This window comes from Salvelinus namaycush, chromosome 8, assembly GCF_016432855.1.
Source record: "Salvelinus namaycush isolate Seneca chromosome 8, SaNama_1.0, whole genome shotgun sequence".
NCBI classification, from domain to species: domain Eukaryota; kingdom Metazoa; phylum Chordata; class Actinopteri; order Salmoniformes; family Salmonidae; genus Salvelinus; species Salvelinus namaycush.
Window position 1 is genome coordinate 10,736,450 of NC_052314.1, and position 20,676 is coordinate 10,757,125.

General features: G+C 46.1%; 1 protein-coding gene across 1 annotated transcript in view; it reads left to right on the forward strand.

The window, feature by feature from the left end:
- Positions 1-20,676, forward strand: part of LOC120052381 (calcium-dependent secretion activator 2-like) — a 245,685-nt gene that overhangs the window by 97,732 nt on the left and 127,277 nt on the right. The window contains exons 4-7 of the mRNA XM_038999251.1: positions 7,432-7,512; positions 8,034-8,267; positions 8,663-8,784; positions 12,861-12,972. Coding sequence (XP_038855179.1) covers positions 7,432-7,512; positions 8,034-8,267; positions 8,663-8,784; positions 12,861-12,972 — 549 coding nt within the window. The remainder of the gene's footprint in view (positions 1-7,431; positions 7,513-8,033; positions 8,268-8,662; positions 8,785-12,860; positions 12,973-20,676) is intronic.

The window sequence follows — 20,676 nt, forward strand, 5'->3', positions numbered from 1 at the left end:
ACCAACCTACTGAAGCGCAGCTCAGAGTAAATATTTATTGCATTTTCCTTTTCAAATGGGCGGTCATTTAGAATGCATAAGATACTGTATTTACGATAGCACAGCTTCGGCCCTGTCCCAGTCTCCCGCCCTTTCACTAAAACCCAGCCCCCCCCCCCTTTTCTTTGTGTAACAAGCTGTCATATCTATTCTGCCCGCTAGGGACGTTTTCCGTTATGACGGCACTTTGTGATCAAGTTATGATTTAATTGTGTATGTGTGTTTCTGTGTGATTAGTTAGGTATTTAGTAAATAAATAATTAAACCCAATTTTGTATTGCTGATTCAACTTGTTAGCCAGGATTCTTGCAGATAACCAAGGATTTACCACTTTCAGATTAGACTGAATAAAATGACGATTAATGTGACTACTATGGATGTAAAATATTACTAAATCTTTAAGAGTTTATTCGAAAGATAACAGCTCTATAAATATTATTTCGTGGTGTCCCTCTCTAGTTAATTAACATTTACATGATTAGTTCAATCAGGTAATATTAATTACGGAGAAATTATTTTATAGAATAGCATGTCATAGCAATTAATCTGGCATAGTCAAAGACACGACACCAGACACCATAACAGCCTAATTAAGTTTAAGTTTTATTAGTTGTATGTACAGGATACACATGGCATACACCAGGGATTATCAACTAAATTCAGCCGCAGGCCGATATGTTTTCTTGAGTGGATGGTCGGGGGAGAGGCTGGACTGAGGGCTTGTAGGCCTGTTGTAAGGCAGGTTCTCACCAGACATCACCGGCAACAACGTCGCCTATGGGCACAAACCCACTGTCGCTGGACCAGACAGGACAGGCAAAAAAGTGCTCTTCACTGATGAGTCGCGGTTTTATCTCACCAGGGGTGATGGTCAGATTCCTTACACCGAGGCCTGTACTCTGGCGCGGTATCGATTTGGAGGTGGAGTGTCCGTCATGGTCTGGGGTGGTGTGTCACAGCATCATCGGACTGAGCTTGTTGTCATTGCAGGCAATCTCAACGCTGTGCGTTACAGGGAAGACATCCTCCTCCCTCATGTGGTACCCCTCCAGCATGACAAGGCCACCAGCCATACTGCTCGTTCTGTGCGTGATTTCCTGCAAGACAGGAAAGTCGGTGTTCTGTCATGGCCAGTGAAGAGCCCGGATCTCAATCCCATTGAGCACGTCTGGGACCTGTTGGTTCGGAGGGTGAGGGCTAGGGCCATTCCCCCCAGAAATGTCCGGGAACTTGCAGGTGCCTTGGTGGTAGAGTGGGGTAACATCTCACAGCAAGAACTGGACAGCAAGAACTGGCAAATCTGGTGCAGTCCATGAGGAGGCGATGCACTGCAGTACTTAATGCAGCTGGTGGCCACACCAGATACTGACTTACTTTTGATTTTGACCCTCCTTTTGTTCAGGGACACATTATTCCATTTCTGTTAGTCACATGTCTGTGGAATTTGTTCAGTTTCTGTTGTGTAAATATTTGCTTGAACATAAGATTCAACATGTTACGTTTGCTGAAAATACACGCAGTTGACAGTGAGAGGATGTTCCTTTTTGTTACATTTGAAATGAGTAAAACGGTATGTAAACATTTATTAAAGTGACCAGTGATTCTATGTACATAGGGAAGCAGCCTCTAAGGTGCAGGTGTTGAGTAACCGGGTGGTAGCCGATAGTGACCGTGACTAAGTTCAGGGCAGGGTACTGGGTAGAGGCCGGCTAGTGATGGCTATTTAACAGTCTGATGGCTTTGAGATAGAAGCTGTTTTTCAGTCTCTCGGTCCTAGCATTGATGCACCTGTACTGACCTCGTCTGCTGCATGATAGTGGGGTGAACAGGCTTTGGCTCGGGTGGTTGAAGTCCTTGATGATTTTTTGGGCCTTCCTGTGACATCAGATGCTGTAGGTGTCCTGGAAGGCAGGCAGTGTGCCCCTGGTGATGCCAGGGGCCATGTGCCACCCTCTGGAGGGTTGCGGGTGGTGCAGTTGCCGTACCAAAGTTGTCAAAGGAAAAGTTTGGGTAATTATGAATTTGTGGTTTCAGTTGATTCAGGCAGTACACACAGAAACATGCTGGAACACAACATACTTTCCTATCTAATATTACTCATTCACTTTTTTTCAAATGAGATGACATTGCCTTGCCAACAGATGGAGAATGGCTGTGTTTCTCTGTTTCCATCAAACACCACCTTTCCAGATTTTTCCTGCAATAAAGACATGAAACGACCGCTGGATGGCACCGTAGAAACTTCACTTGTTACATTTGAAGCAGTTTTGCCACTACTCTAAAATCACTTCAGGGTTCGGAGTTAGATAATCGAGAGGGAACAGCATTGCGGTGTAGGCATGAGTGTGTGTATGTTTTTGTGTAATTACTTTGTATGTGTGTTTGAGTGGGTGTGGGAAATCCTGGCCAGTGAATGCCTCAATTGCACATATTTCTGTGTGTCTGTGCCAGCCGTTCCCCATTCTCTAGAGAAAGACTCTCTGTTTGCCTTAGAATATCAATGAATGTGCTCTTGAGAAACTACCTAGTGGAGGGATGTCACACTTTTCCCCCATCCCTAGCAAACATAGCTGATTTTAAACTATTTGCATTCTAAACTGAAGCTCATGACAAGTTCATTATTGAAGTCAGGTGTGTTAGCTGAGGCGGGGACAAAAGTGTGACACCAATCAGGCCCTCGAGGACTTGAGTTGCTCGTCCCTGACCTAGTGCACCATTTGTCAGTCCACAAAAGGAAATCATATATCTTGCACCTTTGGCAGGGATTACAGCCTTGAGTCTTCTTGGGTATGACGCTACAAGCTTGGCACACCTGTATTTGGGGAGTTTCTCCCATTCTTCTCTGCAGATCCTCTCAAGCTCTGTCAGGTTGGATGGGGAGACCTGAGCACAGCTATTTTCAAGTCTCTACAGAGATGTTAGATTGGGTTCAATGCCAGGTTCTGGCTGGGCCACTCAAGGACATTCAGAGACTTGTCCCAAAATCACTCCTGCGTTATCTTGGCTGCGTGCTTAGGGTCGTTGTCCTGTTGGAAGTTGAACCGTCGCCCCAGTCTGAGGGAACAGGAGCAGGTTTTCATCAAGTGTTCCGTACGCCTCTTGGAGGAAGGAACGCAACACCCTGCTACACTCAACTCCCCATGGAGTGAAAGAGGTATGTGACTGTTGGTGCGGGTAAGTATGACGGAGGCAGAAAATATTACCATTAACAGGGAATTTATTTCCTTAACATGGTGAATGTGGGGAAAATGGTCTGGATGGAACCAAAGCAAAGAAAGTAAAAGTTACTTTACCTACCCACTACTTACCTATTCTTAACGCCACCTGGCACGCTAACTAAAATACAGGGGGTGGTCCGCCCAGGTCTTACCTAGTGTGCATAGACAGAGTACATACTACGGGTATATGTATGCCCGCAGGCCTTTTGCCGTACACTCCCAAGGTGCCTTCCCCTTCCCCCTTGGGAACAGATGAAACAGAATAAGTCACCAAACTCAGAACAATTTGAATAAACCAAAAACACTAGGTGCTATAGCAAACACATACCTCTGCAGGACCGGCTACAAAATACTTTACAACAAATTTACCAGACCAACAACCAACACAGCACATACAAAGAAGCTCTCTCTACTAACAAAGGAACACTGGCTTTTCAAGCTGCAGAAGGAGTCGGTAATTGCAGAAAGATGTATCCCCTGATGAGAGGGCGGGGTCAGATCGACAATCTGCAATGGGGCCGACCAATCAGCTGCTTGGAAGCCATTTCCTGAAACATATACACATCCGAACACATACAACCCCAAAAAAACACAGAAACTGGGGAACGTGACACATGGATATCTCTGTACTTTGCTCCGTTCATCGTTCCCTCGATCCTGAATAGTCTCCCAGGTCCTGCCACTGAAAAACATCCCCACTACATGTTGTTGCCAGCACCATGCTTCACCGTAGGTATGGTGCCAAGTTTCTTCCAGACGTGATGCTTGGCATTCAGACCAGAGTTCAATCTTGGTTTCATCAGACCAGAGAATCTTGTTTCTCATGGTCTGAGAGTGCCTTTAGGTGTATTTTGGCAAACTCCAAGTGGGCTGTCTTGTTCCTTTTACTGAGCAGTGGCTTCTAAGTCTGGCCACTACCATAAAGGCCTGATTGGTGGAGTGCTGCAGAGATGTTTGTCCTTCTGGAAGGTTCTCCCATCTCAACAGAGGAACTCTGGAGCTCTGTCAGAGTGACCATCGGGTTCTTGGTCACCTCCCTGAACAAGATCCTTCTTCCATTAATTTAAGAATGTTGGAGGTCACTGTGTTCTTGGGGACCTTCAATGCTGCAGAAATGTTTTGGCACCCTTCCCCAGATCTGTGCCTCGACACAATCCTGTCTCGGAGCTCTAGGGACAAATCCTTCGACCTATTGGCTTGGTTTTTGCTCCGACATGCACTGTCAACTGTGGGACCTTATATAGACATGTGTGTGGCTTTCCAAATCATGTCCAATCAATTGAATTTACCACAGATGGACTCCAATCAAGTTGTAGAAACATCTCAAGGATGATCAATGGAAACAGGATGAACCAGAGCTTAATTTTGAGTCTCATATCAAAGGGTCTGAATACTTATGTAAATATGGTATTTTGTTTTTTATTTACTAGATTCATGGGAAAATTGTTTTTATTTCATTAATTTTAGAATAAGGCTGTAACGTAACAAAATGTGGAAAAAGTCAAGGGGTCTGACTACTTTCCGAATGCACTGTATATACAATAAAAAATATTACATTCATTTCATAACACTTTTCACAGCACATTAAGTTTGAGCCCTCAGCCCACTACTTTACTACCACATATCTACAATACAAATCCGTGTGTGTGTGTCTCTTCATGGTCCCCGCTGGTCCATAAGGTGTATTATCAGATGAAAAATAGAGTTACATGTAGTCATGGCTCTATGTAGTACTGTGTGCCTCCCATTGACTGATCTGGACTTTGGGATTGTGAAGAGACCTCTGGTGGCTTGTCTTGTGGGATTGCATGGGTGTCCGAGCTGTGTGCTAGTAGTTTAAACAAACGGCTTGGTGCATTCAGCATGTCAATACCTCTTACAAAACAAGTAGTGATGAAGTCAGTCTCTCTACTTTGATCCATGAGAGATTGACATGCACATCATTCATTTTAGATCTCTGTGTATAGTTAAGTGCCCGCCGTGCTGCCCTGTTCTGAGCCAATTATAATTTCCCTGTCCCTCTTTGTGGGACTTGACCACACGACTGGACAGTAGTCCAGGTGCGCATAACTAGGGCCTGTAGGACCTGCCTTGTTGATAGTGTTGATAAGAAGGCAGAGCAGGACTTTATTATGGACAGACTTCTCTCCACCTTAACTAATGTCGCATCAACATGTTTTGACCATGACAGTTTACAATCCAGGGTTAATCCAAGCAGTTTAGTCACCTCAACTTGCTCAATTTCCACATTATTCATTACAAGATTTTGTTGAGGTTTAGGGTTTAGTGATTTGATTTGTCCCAAAGACAATGCTTTTATATATATTTTTATATTTAGGAATAACTTATTTGTTGCCACCCATTCTGCAACTGACTAATTATTTAAGTGTTGCAGTAATTTCACTCGCTTTAGTAGCGGCTGTGTATAGTGTTGAGTCATCCACATACATAGACGCACTGACTTTACTCAAAGCCAGTAGCATGTAATTAGTAAAGATTGAAAAAAGTAAGGAGCCTAGACAGCTGCCCTGGGGAATTCTTGGTTCTACCTGGATTATGATGGAGAGGCTTCCATTAAAGAACACCATCTGTGTTCTGTTAGACAGGTAACTCTTTATCCACAATACAGCAGGGGGTGTAAAGCCATAACACATGTTTTTCCAGCAGCAGACTATGATCGATAATGACAAAAGCCACACTGAAGTCTAACAAAACAGCTCCCAAAATCTTTTCCTCATCAATTTCTCTCAGCCAATCATCATTTATGTAAGTGCTGTGCTTGTTTAATGTCCGTCCCTAAAATCATGCTGAAAGTCTGTTGTCAATTTGTTTACTGTAAAATAGCATCGTTTCTGGTCAAACAATAAAAAAATAAAAAAAGTACTATGGGTTGGTATCAGACTGATTTGGTTGGCTCTTTTAGCCAGTAAAGGGGTCTTTAATATGCTTGGGTGGCGGAATGACTTTTTCTTCCCTCCAGGCCTGAGGGCACACTTTATTGTAGGCTTAGATGTGGCAATCTGTCTGCTATTATCCTCAGTAATTTTCCATCCAAGTTGTCAGACCCAGGTAGCTTGTCATTGTTGATAGACAACAATACTTTTTTCACCTCTTCCACACTCACTTTTCTAAATAAAAAATTACAATTTTTGTATTTTATAATTTGTTCAGCTGTACTTGGATGTGTAGTGTCGGCATTTGTTGCTGGCATATATGCTAAACTTGCCGATGGGGGGGAAAAAATCATTAGTAGTTGGCTATATCAGTGGGTTTTGTGATGAATTAGCCATCTGATTCAATGAGTGAGGGAGCTGAGTTTGCCTTTTTGCCCAACATTTTATTTATGGTGCTCCAAAGCTTTTTACTATCATTCTTTATATAAATGTTCTTTGTTTTATAGTATAGTTTCTTCTTGTTTTATTCAGTTTAGTCACACAATTTTCTCAATTTGCAGTACGTTTGCCAATTGGTTGTGCAGCCAGACTTATTTGCCATTCCTTTTGCCTCATCCCTCTCAACCATAACATTTTTCAATTGCTCATCAACCCACAGGGATTTACGTTTTTACAGTCATTTTCTTAATGGCTGCATGCTTATTAGTCACTGGAATAGGCAATATGGCTATAAGGAATATGGCTACTATATTGTGATCACTAGATCAAATGGATTTGGATACAGCTTTAAAGCAGATTTCTGCAGCATTAGTAAAGATGTGATCAATACATGTTGATGATTTCATTCCTGTGCTGTTTTTAAATACCCTGGTAGGTTGACTGATAACCTGAACCAGGTTGCAGGCACTGGTTGCAGTTTGAAGCTTTTTCTTGAGTGGGCAGCTTGATGAAATCCAGTCAATATTAAGGTCACCCTGAAAATATACCTCTCTGTTGATATCACATACATTATCAAGCATTTCACTTGAAGTATATATGTCTGCTCAGTGCTATACATTTTTTTTTAAATGTTTGATTGATTGTTTGGTCAACACCCCATGGCTCTTCATTTATTAACATTATTGTAACATTATTGTTACAATAACATTATTGATCATCCTTTTGATTGACACACTCATTCCTGGTCCTCAGCTCTTGATTGGTTGATTTACACTCTCCTTCCTGGTCTTCAGCTCTTGATTGGTTGAGTTACACTCTCCTTCCTGGTCTGTGGTTTTTAGCTGGACAATGTGGACGAGCAGGCAGCCCAGATCCGCCGGGAGCTGGATGGACGACAACAGCTGGCAGAGAGGGTAGCCAAGGTAAGTCCTACACCTACAGCCCTCCAAATAAGAAGTCTAAGTAAGCCAAGAACAGTGATCATCAGCTCTGGTCATAGAGAGTAACAGGGTGTCCGGACATTTCTTTCCAGCCAAGTACTTTCACACCTGAATCAACTAACCAACTACACAATGATTAGTTGAATCAGGTTTGTTAAAGGAAAACTCCACCAAAAAACTCTTAAGGAATTTATTTAATTAGTGCATTGTTGATATAGTCCAGAAATGTTTTGCGTATGTGTTTTTAAAGTTATATATCTTGAAAACGTGATTGTGGACATGCAACATGTTTTGGGACTATCAACAATGAACTAATGAAACAAATACCAAAATAGTTTTTGGTTGGAGTTTTCCTTTTTAAAGCTGGTTAGACACCATGAAGCTGGACTGGTGGTTGTTGACCACTGTTCAAAATACTGAAAATATCATTTGTGATTACTGTAGTTATAAACTGCCACAACAGTGGATACAGAACTCTTCCTCTAACACTGACTCCCTCTTAGGAGAGAAAGTACCCCAAGTTTGTGTCCAAAGACATGGAGGCCATGTACATCGAGGAGCTGCGCTCGTCTGTCAACCTGCTCATGGCCAACCTGGAGAGCCTACCTGTGGCTAAGGGAGGTCCCGACTTCAAACAGAAGCTCAAACGCTCCACCATGAACAACTCCTTCCTGGACATGGGCGAGGAGACCGAATTCCTCTCCAAGTCTGATGTAGTCCTCTCCTTCACACTGGAGGTGTGTGTGTGCAAGATCATCTTGTACTCTTGCCCAGAAAGTTATTTAGTTGTACGCTCAGGTTACTCACAGTCAATATTAATTGATTTGTTGATTTCTGGTGGACTTTTAACGGAAATATCTATGTGTATTTGACATTTATTTACATTAGTCTGTTAGTTGTTTATTTGTTCTGGGGTCAGCTTGAGGGTTATTGTGTCTAAGGAGCCAGTCAAAACAAACTAAACATATCTGCTCTTTGATTTTGCTTGGTGCGTGCCTACATGCCTGTCTCCATGCGCGCTGTATAACATATGTTTCTCTCTACGGTGTCCCCTCTGTATGTGGTTTCGGTGATAGTGCCTCTGTCTGCAGATGTGTGGAGCTGACCATGTCCTCTCTGTTGCTGTTTGCAGATAGTGATAGTGGAAGTGCAGGGCCTGAAGTCTGTGGCTCCTAACAGGATTGTGTACTGCACCATGGAGGTGGAGGGGGGGGAGAAACTGCAGACAGACCAGGCGGAAGCCTCCAGACCACAGTAAGTTCTCTTACCGCAGTGGCCACATAATATATTGACTGCGTGTGTTCACTGTCATTCACTCCAGATAAGAGCGTCTGCTTAATAATGACTGTTCAGTCATGTTTTGAAATGTCAAGTGAACAGTAATCGGTGTCTTGGAAAAACCTTGTGTCTCAGAGAAGTCACCTTTTCAGGAATTGAGTAATATGATTTATTTTCAGATCTATTGCCATCTATTGATGGAGGCAAGGCAATTAGAATGGCTTATTTTAGTCCTAGAGTTTTTGATCCTTCCCGGAACATGGCTGTGGAGGACAAATTTGTATGTATTTTTATATTTTAAGAAAAAAATTCTGATGCAAGGTTTTTCCAAGACGTGTATAGGTAATATGTAACAATGTCCGATGGGTTTAAGTTGGAACTGTCTCGAGACGTAAGGTGTATTTGAACATTTCAGACGCAGCTATTTTGCACTTTAAAAGGAAGCTGAATTTACAGCAGAGAGAGCATTGCCTATTTAGGTCTAAGTGGATTATCCCTAGTCTTGGCATGTCAGCTTCTAAAGATGAAATAAACGTGAGCACGGCAGCCATACCTGATGCTAATGCACTCAGACCTTAGCTTTGAATGCTTACTATGCCCTGCGTCTCTGAGCTTAGAGTGTGGTGTTTTACTCTTCTATGTAATAGACTACTGGTTTTAACATCTAAGGCTACAATGCTTCCCCAGAGCATTGTTTAATGTCCTGAGTGGCGCCTATTAAAGCTGTGAGTTATGTGATGCAAGAGGGTTGGGTGGTAGTGAGCACTCTTGATAGCTCTGTAGTCTTCTCCCATGTGGATCACCAGGATACAGCACCAATGACAGTGCTGGGTCCACAGAACCTCCTCCTCGAGTGGTGATTTTTCCTCTGCTGTCCGCTCCACTTGTTTTTCAGCATAGCGGCCGGGTGGCACCATTGGGAGGTGAATAGACAGCACGGCGGAGTTTGTGTTCGGTGGTGTAACCCCGGACCACCGTGCCATGCAGGTTCAGTGTTGGGTCAAGGAGTTCACCTGTCTGAGCTCACATCATTTCCACTTCCTTTGTTAGCTTGGCTAAAAACCCAGATGTCTTCTTGGTCATCTCGCAAGAGTTCTGGGCAGGGGCGCAACTTTGCTTTTAGAAGTGGGGATATTTATTTTCTAAACACTCCAAACATCCTACCCGACCGCTCAGAGACGTCCGCATGGTCTTAAAGCACACCATTGCCCTGTTTTGAATCACATTCCAATGATAAAACTGGGGGCACAGAAATGCAATTTCAGAATGCATTTCAGAATCCCCTGTCCCCAGTGAAAGTTGTGCGCCTGGTTAAGGGACTACCCAATCTAGACATGTGGCTAGTAGTAGCATACATAGCTGGTTATAATGATGTGTTGGAGTGTATTCCTTAACACAATTGCTTAAAGTGTTCCCCCACCTGATTGAAATGGAAATGAAGATGAATCCCAGGCTCTGGCCATATTAAAGTCTGGTATTAGGTGAAGTCCTGCTGCTGTGCCCTTTAAACATGTCTGTGGGAACACTAGTTTAATTGTTTTTATCGTTCCACCTCATTTAGCTGAACATTTATCATCTTGTCCTCCGAACCTTAAATTGAAAATATTTGAGGCTCTTGAGACCTCTGGTCACCAAATGTTCATATCATCCCATCCACATAGCCAAGGGATACAGTTAACAGCCTCTGTTGTGTGACTCGGCACCACATTATCCCTCTGATCACATTACGACTCTGCTACTGTCTCACAGCCTCCAGCAGAAGTTAAATGTCTGCTTTTTGATGATGAGGTTGCAGTGAGTCATTGCTTGTTGCCGTGCGCCTGGACATTGATTTCGGCATTGGTTATTAGACTGGCGGCGGCAGCAGTCTGGTAATGCATTAATAAGACTGCCCTTTCAGACTCTGAGCTCAGACCGTGAGTGCTCTCCAGTACCTGTCACTACAATATACCATCATCTTCATTAGCCCAGAAACCAGAAAAACATGGCCTTCAAGCCATAATCTGGAAGAATACTTGCTGTTCAATTTAATTGTCATTTCAATTAATGACATACCCTTTGATTCTTGAATAACATAACTTTGTACATGGCCTTGGTACAACTGTCTTATCCCTATCATAACCAAAATACAGTCAAACTATGTAGGAATATATGTTTTTTTCATAATCTCATAGACAGCCAGTCCATGTGTTCATAGCGCTGTCTATTGCTCAATCATTACACAATCTTAAGGACCTTTTTGTATCCTTTTCCTTACCGTTCGAGGCTCCATTCAATTTGAAGTCATTATACTCCTCTGCGTAGGCTGACAGCGAGACAACAACTGATTTTTCAGCGTTGGATTTCAGGGCAGTTACTTGACTGAAAATGAATCAGTGAATTTCTAAGTATTTTTAACATAGACACACAGTGCTTGTCCTTCAGCAGAGATGGGAGAATACCTTCCTTCCTACACACTCGCTAGTCTGGCGCTCTTTTCAAGGAATAAATGGACTCAATGTTTTGCTCCAGCCGGGTCCGTCATTGCTGCTATTCTATTCCTCGTCAGATCTGATAATGCATCTGAGACAAACGCCTTAAGTAAATATAGCTAACATAGTTAACCTCCCTCGCATGGCAAACTTAACTGTTGACTTGTGGGCTTTCCTAAGAGAGGCAAACAAAGGCAGAACAGTGTCGGGTAAAGTCTGCTAAGGGTTATCTCCAGAGTCCATTTTCTTTGTGTACAATGATAGAAATAACAAGAGACAAACAATAGCCACTTCTTGTTTGAATTGACCTTTGGCTTTACCCTCCTCTGTTAATTAGCAGTTCGTATTTCTTTTGTCTCTCGCAACTTGAGGGACAGATCGTTTTGAACGCATTCCACACCACATGTTGCCATGGCAACTGGGGAAAAATAATTTGTTAGCTACATTGGATTCCTGCTGTCATTGAGAAGCAAAGGGTCATTCAGCATTCTGAGGCCATGCAAGCATGTAACTGAACACACACACACACACACACACACACACACACACACACACACTAACAGACACTCGTGACCCGTCGTGCAGGTGCTATCCCACTAGGCACAGACGTCAGGTCAACGCTAGTTTTGACATATATTTAATTGTAAAACCAAAAACATTTTAACCATGTCATTGGATTCAGGGTAAAATACAGACATTCCTGAAATCCCTTTACATTGATGACGTTTTGCAAATCCAATCACTTTTCCACTTCGATTTATCATCACATAGATTTTTGTTGTTGTTGTAATTAAGTGCAAACAACGTTGATTCATCCAGTTTGTGCACAGTGGGATATCTGAACGACCCACCATGCTCATCCTCAACCTTGAACCCACATCAGAAGCTTCCAGAGTACAGACCTACAATGACTAGATTGGGTAACTCACTCATCATTGCTGTATAACCATGAAGAAAGGAAACAGCAGAGGTTTTGTAGCTGTAAAAGAACAGCACACATCTTTAGATAAAGGCCCACAAAATGCCATGTGATACAGTCAGCCGTGTGGAGGAAGAGGTGAAGCACTTCAAACACACACACTGACTTTCATAGAAAACCGTGTCACTGCCATTCTCTCGTCTAGAAGCTGAGCGAGCGTTGGCTGCACACATCTGAAAATGCCTTATTTCCCATGCAAAATCAATTCCAGAGTTACTGTTCAACAACTTCCAGGCACAATGGGAGGCACCACTCATCACCGGACATTCACTGGGTGGCCACTCTGGTAGAAAGAGGAAGCGTTGTGTGACAGAAGAACAGAAAGGGTGATAGAAAGGTTTCTATGGTAATACAATTCCAGAGTCTTTGGTCTGTGAGCACCCACAATGGGTTATTGGCAGCAAGATAATGGGTACAAGGGTGGGTAATCGCCATTTAAAATGGACTTGCCTGATATTTTGACTCTTTTTTCCCCCCCCTTAACGCTTATGATTGCTGAATACACACAAATACCGTTATGGCGCTTAATATCAGCTCTTAGTTACTCAACAATTGTAGTCCTATGCATGTTTAATCCTGAGGGGTGGAATCTTGTCTTTCAGGTGGGGCACTCAGGGGGACTTCATGACGACGCACCCGTTACCAATGGTCAAAGTCAAGCTGTTCACAGAGAGCACAGGGGTACTAGCTCTGGAAGACAAGGAGCTGGGACGGGTAAGACACCAGCCCATACATACATCAACCTATTTTTATTTATATCAGTCACTATCACTATCAACCATTATTCATATAATTTAAATCGATATCTTTCACTATTGATATCATTCACTATCAACCGCTATTGATACTAGCAATTAGCATGACCCAATCAAATCATTGTCTAGGCAATGTAACAATGTAGCCCAAACAGTCATGTACCTACGCTAGTTTTTCCCCTGACATGAATGCCATTGAGATTTTTGAGACATGCATTGCATTGAATGTGCAAGAGCTGTAGGTGTTATTGTACAGAAGAGTCCCATCTCACTTCTCTCTATCATTATCTATTCCTCTTCTCTCTGAGAAACAGATGACTTACTCTAAAACACTTTCAACACTGCCAACTTGATAACACTGCCAACTTGATAACACTGCCAAAACAATGAGCTCCACTACAATCTCTCCCAATCAGTGGTAAAGGGGATATGCCACACACACATTCTGCCGACTCATTGCTTTTTGTTTTTGCTCTTTCATTCTCCATTTTCATCTCTTTTGTCAAAAGTAATTGCTTTAAAAGTCTGACCCTCCATTCCTGTTTTCCTCTTTCCCCCTCTTTCCTCACCTTCTCTACTCTGTCTGTGGTACCCTATCCCCCTCCACATCACTATCCACATCCCTATCCCCCTCCACATCACTATCCACATCCCTATCCCCCTCCACATCACTATCCACATCCCTATCCCCCTCCACATCACTATCCACATCCCTATCCCCCTCCACATCACTATCCACATCCCTATCCCCCTCCACATCACTATCCACATCCCTATCCCCCTCCCCATCACTATCCACATCCCTATCCCCCTCCACATCACTATCCACATCCCTATCCCCCTCCACATCACTATCCACATCCCTATCCCCCTCCACATCACTATCCACATCCCTATCCCCCTCCCCATCACTATCCACATCCCTATCCCCATCACTATCCACATCCCTATCCCCCTCCACATCACTATCCACATCCCTATCCCCCTCCACATCACTATCCACATCCCTATCCCCCTCCACATCACTATCCACATCCCTATCCCCCTCCACATCACTATCCACATCCCTATCCCCCTCCACATCACTATCCACATCCCTATCCCCCTCCACATCACTATCCACATCCCTATCCCCCTCCACATCACTATCCACATCCCTATCCCCCTCCACATCACTATCCACATCCCTATCCCCCTCCACATCACTATCCACATCCCTATCCCCCTCCACATCACTATCCACATCCCTATCCCCCTCCCCATCCCCATCACTATCCACATACCCATCCACCTTCCTATCCCCCTCCCCGTCCCCCTCCCCCTCCCTATCCCCCTCCTTATCCAATCCCCATCACTATCCAATCCCCATCACTATCCCTATCCCCATCTCTATCCCCCTCCCTATCCCCATACCCCCTCCCCATCCCCATCCCTATCTTCCTCCCGATCCCCATCTCTATCCACCTCCCCATACCCCCATCACTATCCACATCCCCATCCCTATCCAATCCCCATCACTATCCACATCCACATCCCTGTCCCCATCCCCCTCCATATCCCCATCCCTCTCTTTTCCCCTATCCCCCTCCCTATACAATCCTCATCACTATCCACAAACCCATCCCTATCCCCCTCCCCATCACTATCCACATCCCTATCCCCCTCCCCATCACTATCCACATCACTATCCACATCCCTATCCCCCTCCCAATCACTGTCCCCATCCCTATCCCCCCATCCCAATCTCTATCCCCTTCCCTATCCCCATCCCCCTCCCCATCCCTATCTTCCTCCCTATCCACGTCCCCATCCCTATCTTCCTCCCTATCCACGTCCCCATCCCTATCTTCCTCCCTATCCACGTCCCCATCCCTATCTTCCTCCCTATCCACGTCCCCATCCCTATCTTCCTCCCCATCCCCCTCCCCATCCCTATCTTCCTCCCTATCCACGTCCCCATCCCTATCTTCCTCCCTATCCACGTCCCCATCCCTATCTTCCTCCCTATCCACGTCCCCATCCCTATCTTACTCCCTATCCACGTCCCCATCCCTATCTTACTCCCTATCCACGTCCCCATCCCTATCTTCCTCCCTATCCACGTCCCCATCCCTATCTTCCTCCCCATCCCCCTCCCCATCCCTATCTTCCTCCCCATCCCCCTCCCCATCCCTATCTTCCTCCCTATCCACGTCCCCATCCCTATCTTCCTCCCTATCCACGTCCCCATCCCCATCTTCCTCCCTATCCCCGTCCCCATCTTCCTCCCTATCCCCGTCCCCATCCCTATCTTCCTCCCTATCCCCGTCCCCCTCCCTATCTTCCTCCCTATCCCCGTCCCCCTCCCCATCTTCCTCCCCTATCCCCGTCCCCATCCCTATCTTCCTCCCCTATCCCCGTCCCCATCCCTATCTTCCTCCCCTATCCCCGTCCCCATCCCTATCCTTCCTCCCCTATCCCCGTCCCCATCCCTATCCTTCCTCCCCTATCCCCGTCCTCATCCCTATCCTTCCTCCCCTATCCCCGTCCTCATCCCTATCCTTCCTCCCCTATCCCCATCCCTATCCTTCCTCCCCTATCCCCGTCACTATCCCCATCCCTATCCCCCTCCACGTCACTGTCCCCATCCCCCTCCCTACCCCCATCCCTATCCCCCTCCACGTCACTGTCCCCATCCCCCTCCCTACCCCCATCCCTATCCCCCTCCACGTCACTGTCCCCATCCCACTCCCCGTCCCTATCCACCTCCACGTCCCTGTCCCCATCCCTATCACCCTCCCTGTCCCCGTCCCTATCACCCTCCCTGTCCCCGTCCCTATCACCCTCCCTGTCCCCCTCCCTGTCCCCGTCCCTATCACCCTCCCTGTCCCCGTCCCTATCACCCTCCCTGTCCCCGTCCCTATCACACTCCCTGTCCCCGTCCCTATCACACTCCCTGTCCCCGTCCCTATCACCCTCCATGTCCCCGTCCCTATCACACTCCCTGTCCCCGTCCCTATCACACTCCCTGTCCCCGTCCCTATCACCCTCCATGTCCCCGTCCCTATCACCCTCCCTGTCCCCGTCCCTATCACCCTCCCTGTCCCCATCCCTATCACCCTCCCTGTCCCCGTCTCTATCACCCTCCCTGTCCCCGTCCCTATCACCCTCCATGTCCCCATCCCTATCACCCTCCCTGTCCCCCTCCCTGTCCCCGTCCCTATCACCCTCCCTGTCCCCGTCCCTATCACCCTCCCTGTCCCCGTCCCTATCACCCTCCCTGTCCCCGTCTCTATCACCCTCCCTGTCCCCGTCCCTATCACCCTCCCTGTCCCCGTCCCTATCACCCTCCATGTCCCCGTCCCTATCACCCTCCCTGTCCCCGTCCCTATCACCCTCCATGTCCCCGTCCCTATCACCCTCCCTGTCCCCGTCTCTATCACCCTCCCTGTCCCCGTCTCTATCACCCTCCCTGTCCCCGTCCCTATCACCCTCCCTGTCCCCGTCCCTATCACCCTCCCTGTCCCCATCACCCTCCCTGTCCCCATCCCTATCACCCTCCCTATCACCCTCCCTGTCCCCATCCACGTCCCCATCCCTATCTTCCTCCCTCTCCCCATGCCCATCACTATCCCCCTCCCCATCACCCTCCCTGTCCCCATCCATATCACCCTCCCTGTCCCCATCCCCCTCCCTATCCAATCACTATCCCCATCTCTATCCCTATGACCCTCCTTTTCCCCATCCTTCCCCCCTCTCTATCCCTATGACCCTCCCTATCCCCATCCCATCCCTCCCCCATCCCCATCTCTATCCCATCTCTATCCCCCTCCCCATCTCTATCCCCCTCCACGTCCCTATCCCCCTCCCCATCTCTATGACTATCCCTGTCCCCATCCCTCCCTATCCCCGTCCCCATCCCTCTCCCTATGACCCTCCCTATCCCCCATCCCTATCCCCCTCCCAATTTCTATCCCCCTCCCTATCCCCATCCCCCTCCACGTCCCTATCCCCCTCCCCATTTCTATCTCCATCTCTATCCCCCTCCCTATCCCTGTGACCCTCCCTATCCCACATCCCAATCCCCCTCCCTATCCCCATCCCCCTCCACATCCCTATCCCCCTCCCCATTTCTATCCCCCTCCCCATCCCTATGACCCTCCCTATCCCCGTCCCCATCCCTCCCCCCTCCTCTATCCCCCTCCCTATCCCTATGACCCTCCCTATCCCCGTCCCCATCCCTCCTCCCTATCTCTATCCCCCTCCCTATCCCTATGACCCTCCCTATCCCCCATCCCTATCCCCACCCCCCTCCTTTTCCCCATCCCTATCCCCCTCCCAATTTCTATTCCCCTTCCTCTCCCCATACCCATCTCTATCCATATCCCCATCCTCCTCCATATCCCTCTCCCTATCCCCATCCCCATCCCATCCCTCCCCCATCTCTAACCCCCTCCCCATCCCTATGACTATCCCTGTCCCCGTCCCCATCCCTATCCCCCTCCCAATCTCTATTCCCCTTCCTCTCCCCATACCCATCTCTATCCATATCCCCATCCTCCTCCATATCTCTCTCACCATCCCTCTCCCTATCCCTCTCCCCATCCCTATCCCCATCTCTATCCCTATCCCCCTCCCTCGTGCTCTCTCTTTCCTCACCCTCTCTCTAACACACTCACACTCATATCCAGCAACTCAAAACACAAATGTTTCTATATTGTCACATGCCGGCTCATAGCCTGTGACAAAAATGAGGGGACACGAACAACAGGTATAGGCCAATTTAAAAGTGTTCTTTATTATAAACAAACTATTAACTTAAACTAAGAAAAAGGAATGAGGTGTGGAAGTATCATGATGTAAGGTGTATGTAAAGTGCATGGATGTGTGAATGTGTGTGTGAACATGACTGAGTGAAAACTATGCAAAACTACAAAGGAACAAACAAATCATGAGCATACCTGGAGGAGCAGAGAGAGAGATGATTAGTGAAGCAGTTTTATACCCTGAGCCCAGGTGGCTCCAATCACTAACGACCCTCTGCCTGCAGGAGGAACCGCCCCTGCACTGCAGAGGAGGAGCCGTGACACCCCCCTCCTTAAAATGAGGGTCCCACCCTCAACCCAACTTCCTCCAACATATTCAAAATAATTCAAATTTCCCAAAAAACAAATAAACAAAAAAAAGATACCAATCCCGGCTCCTAGCAGTAGCCCCGTGTCCCCCAGCTGACTGTCCGCCCCTCAAACTCAGCAGCCCTGGTACCTGGGGAGCAATTTAAGAGAAAAGAGGCGCAGACAGCCCGTAGGGGTCAGCAGAGAAAAGATACAAGCTAGGTTAAAGGAGCACGGGACAGAGCATCAGCAATGATATAAACCCCAAGGTTTTGCAAAGTCGGAGTTTTTCAACCGACCTTGCAAGACCTCATCCGAAACTTTAACTTCCTCTTCTCCCCCCTCCACCAAATTAAAGCCACAAGATGCAGTGACTGGGGCAGCAGTCAACACTGACCTCACTGCTGGAGTGCCTTCAACTTTGCTTAGATCACGGGAGTGATAACATTTTAACAGGTTCACATGGCATAATTTAGAGGACTTCCTATGACTAGGGGTTTCAATAAGATAGTTCAAATCTGACACTTTACGCAACACAGTGAAAGGACCACAGTATTTTGCCTGAAAAGGTGAACTTACAAGAGGCAGAAGAGCAAGTACCCGATCACCGGGACTAAACTCACGCAGCTCAGCCTGTCCGTCATATTTCAGTTTCATTTTCCGTTGAGAACATTTTAGTTTTTCTTTCGCTAGTTCACCAGCCCTATACAACTTCAACCTAAAACCATTTACATAGTCAATAAGGTTCCGAGATGGTTCCTCAGGCAAACAACCATCCTGCAACACTGCTAAAGGCCCACGCACCTTATGACCAAACACTAAGTCATTTGGGCTAAACCCTGTGCTTTCCTGCACTACTTCACGAGCAGCTAGTAACAGCCAAGGTAACCCCTCCTCCCAGTCGGCAGACAGTTCTGTACAATATGCACGAAGCAAGGATTTTAAAGTTTGATGAAAACGTTCCAAAGCTCCCTGGCTCTGGGCATGGAACGCAGTAGACTTGTTGTGTTTAACTTTAAGCTGTTTGAGAACCTGAGAAAATAAATGGGAGGTAAAGTTAGACCCCTGATCTGACTGGATGGTTTTTGGAATCCCAAATGTTGAAATAAATTGAGTTAACGCTTTAACTACTGATTTTGAAGTTATGGTACGCAAGGAAAAAGCTGCCGGATATCTGGTTGCTTGACACATAACAGTTAATAAGTAGCTATGACCTGACTTGGACCTTGGTAATGGCCCAACACAATCGATAATAAGATGCTCAAAAGGTTGCCCTACGGCTGGTATTGGATACAACGGTGCAGGCTTTACAACCTGATTTGGCTTGCTTGTGCGCTGACACGTATCACAAGTTTTAATAAACTGAGATACATCCCGCTTTAAACGTTGCCAGAAAAAATAACGAAATATGCAATCATAAGTTTTACGAACACCCATATGACCTGCCACATCACCATGTGAAGTTTGCAACACTTTATTTCGCAAGGTAGTTGGTACAACTATTTGAAAGACTGGTTCTCCTAGACCCTGATCATAGTGTGGAACCCATTTCCTGACCAACAGCCCATCAAGAAGAAAATAACACTGAGCACTATTCCTCACCACTGAATCAGGAACCACTTTATCAAACAGATCAGCCAAAATAGTATCAGCCTTTTGCTCAGCCATCAATGAATCTCTAGAACTAGTCAACTGTTCTGTCTGGAGTTTGACTGGCAACTCAAGACTTTCTGGCTTACTCTCAATCTCCTTACGAGAGGCTGCGCGGGTAACCGCACAGACTGAAAATATCTCAGGAGACACACAATTTTGATCCGGAGATTCCCTTGCAGGTGACACTGAAGGTTGCTTCTTACAGATGTTTAGTTTGCCATCTGCCCACACCTTACTACCTGCCAAGTCATTCCCCAAAATCATGTGGACTCCCTCTACTGGCAACTGGGGTCTAACCCCAACATCTACATCACCCTCTACTAGACCACATTTTAGGGTAACTTCATGTAAAGGACAAGAGAATGGAACCAAACCCATACCACATACCATTACACAACGTCCAGTATCAGACTCTTTAGAGAACGGCAAAACAGATTCCAGAATAAAAGAATCTAAAGCTCCAGTGTCTCTTAGGATCTTGATTTTAACATTGTGGTTGCCATCTACCAGGGACACTACACCATCTGAAATAAAGGCTGAAAAATCACAGTGGGAAGACTGAGAATCAAACTCAACTAGTGGCTGAAACAGCTCACCCTGGTGGTCAGAGGCTGTAACAGGAGCTGCCATCATAGCAGGTTTAACTTGACCTGACTGTTTTGAATGAAGCCGAGGACAATCTTTCTTCCAATGTCCTTCAACTAAACAGTAGCGACAGGTATTAGCATTAACCGGTGCTTTAAGTCCTCCAGACCCAAACTTCTGCTGAGGCCTTTGGAAAGAATCTCCAAAAAAAGGTGACCTACTATTCCTAGGAGTAAAGTTATTTTTATGGTACATATCACTGTTTGACTCAAAATGGCTTTTATGTGTTAGCCTGTACTCATCTGCAAGGATTGCTGCATCACTTGGAGACT